The sequence below is a fragment of the Phytophthora parasitica genome (assembly GCF_000247585.1).
Source record: "Phytophthora parasitica INRA-310 unplaced genomic scaffold supercont2.103, whole genome shotgun sequence".
In the NCBI taxonomy this organism is placed as follows: Eukaryota; Oomycota; class Peronosporomycetes; order Peronosporales; family Peronosporaceae; genus Phytophthora; species Phytophthora nicotianae.
Window position 1 is genome coordinate 53,415 of NW_008649089.1, and position 1,804 is coordinate 55,218.

Below are 1,804 nucleotides of genomic sequence, written 5' to 3' on the forward strand. Positions count from 1 at the left end.
GAAGTTTATACAATTTGGCGGGAAAACCCAAATCATTCGACATTTCGACTGAATCGATTCCTATTAATGGGGTGCACAGATAATTGTCAAATCAATCCCTACAGTGCTGTACGTACTGCTACTCGTGACGCAACCAGGATAAAAAATAATACGGGCGCACCTCGCTGACTTGTAGCTGCAGCATGACTCATTTGTCGTGTAATACACCGTTAAGGTAGCGCAACACAAGCAGAGACGACAGATGTAACTTCTTGATGCATGTTGATAGGTTGAGTTTTCATAACTCACCATCGAGAGATCGCCGTTTTGCTCACCGTGCCTCTGCATCTACGTTGCTACGTATTATCGCGGGGCGACGATAGTTGCTACATCCGCGATTATAGCAAGTTTGTACTATCGAAATTGCAAATCTCCTAGTGAATCTGCATTCTTCTGGATACGCACTGACACCACCCATTTCCAGTCTAGTATATCACTAGCGCATATTTTCAGGATGAATACACAAGACATTATCATCTAACGATATGTGTTAGAAATCGCTTCGGCAGTCATGTTTGTCGCCAATATGTACTAACACTATTAAAATAACAAAGTGCATTCCGGAACACAAGTATGATGCTTGGCTTTAGGCTGGGAGGACTGTGAAAATGGCGGAAAAGTCATTTGTTTAATTATCTTGATGAGTGCAAATGATGATTCGCGTAAATTATTCTGTTTTAAACGAGGTTAGCCATTATAAACCAAGCTACTCTCCGTGTATTCTCAGGAGCATGCAGTATTAAAAATTATCGGAAGCTAACCAGTGAAGAGCAAAAAGTAATAAGGCTAAACAATATATTGCATATTACATATGTCATAATGTATTTTTACTGGAAATATTTTTTTCAGGATATTAGCAACCTATTGTTATAATATGCTTTTGGCCAAAACTACAAGATCCGATTATTCAAATAAGAATACGTCATACAGATTTTACTCAATCGCATATCTGTATTTGGGGTCAATTTGGCCAATAACAAATGTTCGTGCCTGCAGGCCAGTCACTTCTGCGCGTTCCACTTGTCCAAATCTCACTATAGTACTCAAAACTAAGAGGTTTACAATTTAGACCAGTCACATGTCAGTATTTGGGCTCAGTTTGGCTAATCGGATTCCAGTAGAGCGGGGGCCAATGGGCATAACTCTAAAACAAGATTTAGTTGTTCAGAATTCAATTTTCTACCAGCTACCGGTTGCTCAACCTGTCTACACTACCGCAATGTCCTCCAGCAACAAGCCGCTCAGAAACAAGCTCGTGGTCTCTCTCCTATTCACCAAGAATTCGGGGAGGAGTACGTTTGCCTGACGTGCTCTAAACCGTGCAAGAGTGCGCAACCTGCTAACCCACCTCCGCATCAACCACCCCACCTACCTCGAAGATGTGGGTCGAGGCGCCAAGGATCGCAACTCGCTTCGTCTACGTGTCATAGACGAGGCGATCCGCAACATTTTCCGGTGTTATCAATGGGTTGTGATGGACCGTCTCCCCTTGAGCCTCGTCGAGCGGAAAATGATGAGGAAGAACGCGTCGCTCACCCCAATTGCCAAGAAAACTCTGAAAAGGTACCTGATGCGCATATTCAAGTCTGTCGAGGCTAGGGTTGCTGAAGAGCTACCGGCCACGTTCGGTATCGTCCTCGACGGATGAACGTTCAGCGGACGTCACTTTATCGCCATCTTCGCCGTGTTCAACGATCCCAAGATGTGCAGAGGAACCCTGGCTGAGGATGACCCCGACTACTTCGAGGGCACCGACTGCTACACT

General features: G+C 44.4%; 1 protein-coding gene across 1 annotated transcript; it reads left to right on the forward strand.

Annotated features, from left to right (window-relative positions):
* Nucleotides 1-1,258: 1,258 nt before the first annotated feature.
* Nucleotides 1,259-1,687, forward strand: PPTG_24520 (hypothetical protein; the record flags this gene model as incomplete). The annotated part of the gene is made up of 2 exons (XM_008917472.1): nt 1,259-1,331; nt 1,419-1,687. 2 exons carry the CDS (start codon nt 1,259-1,261, stop codon nt 1,685-1,687), a joined length of 342 nt encoding a protein of 113 aa, XP_008915720.1.
* Nucleotides 1,688-1,804: the final 117 nt, after the last annotated feature.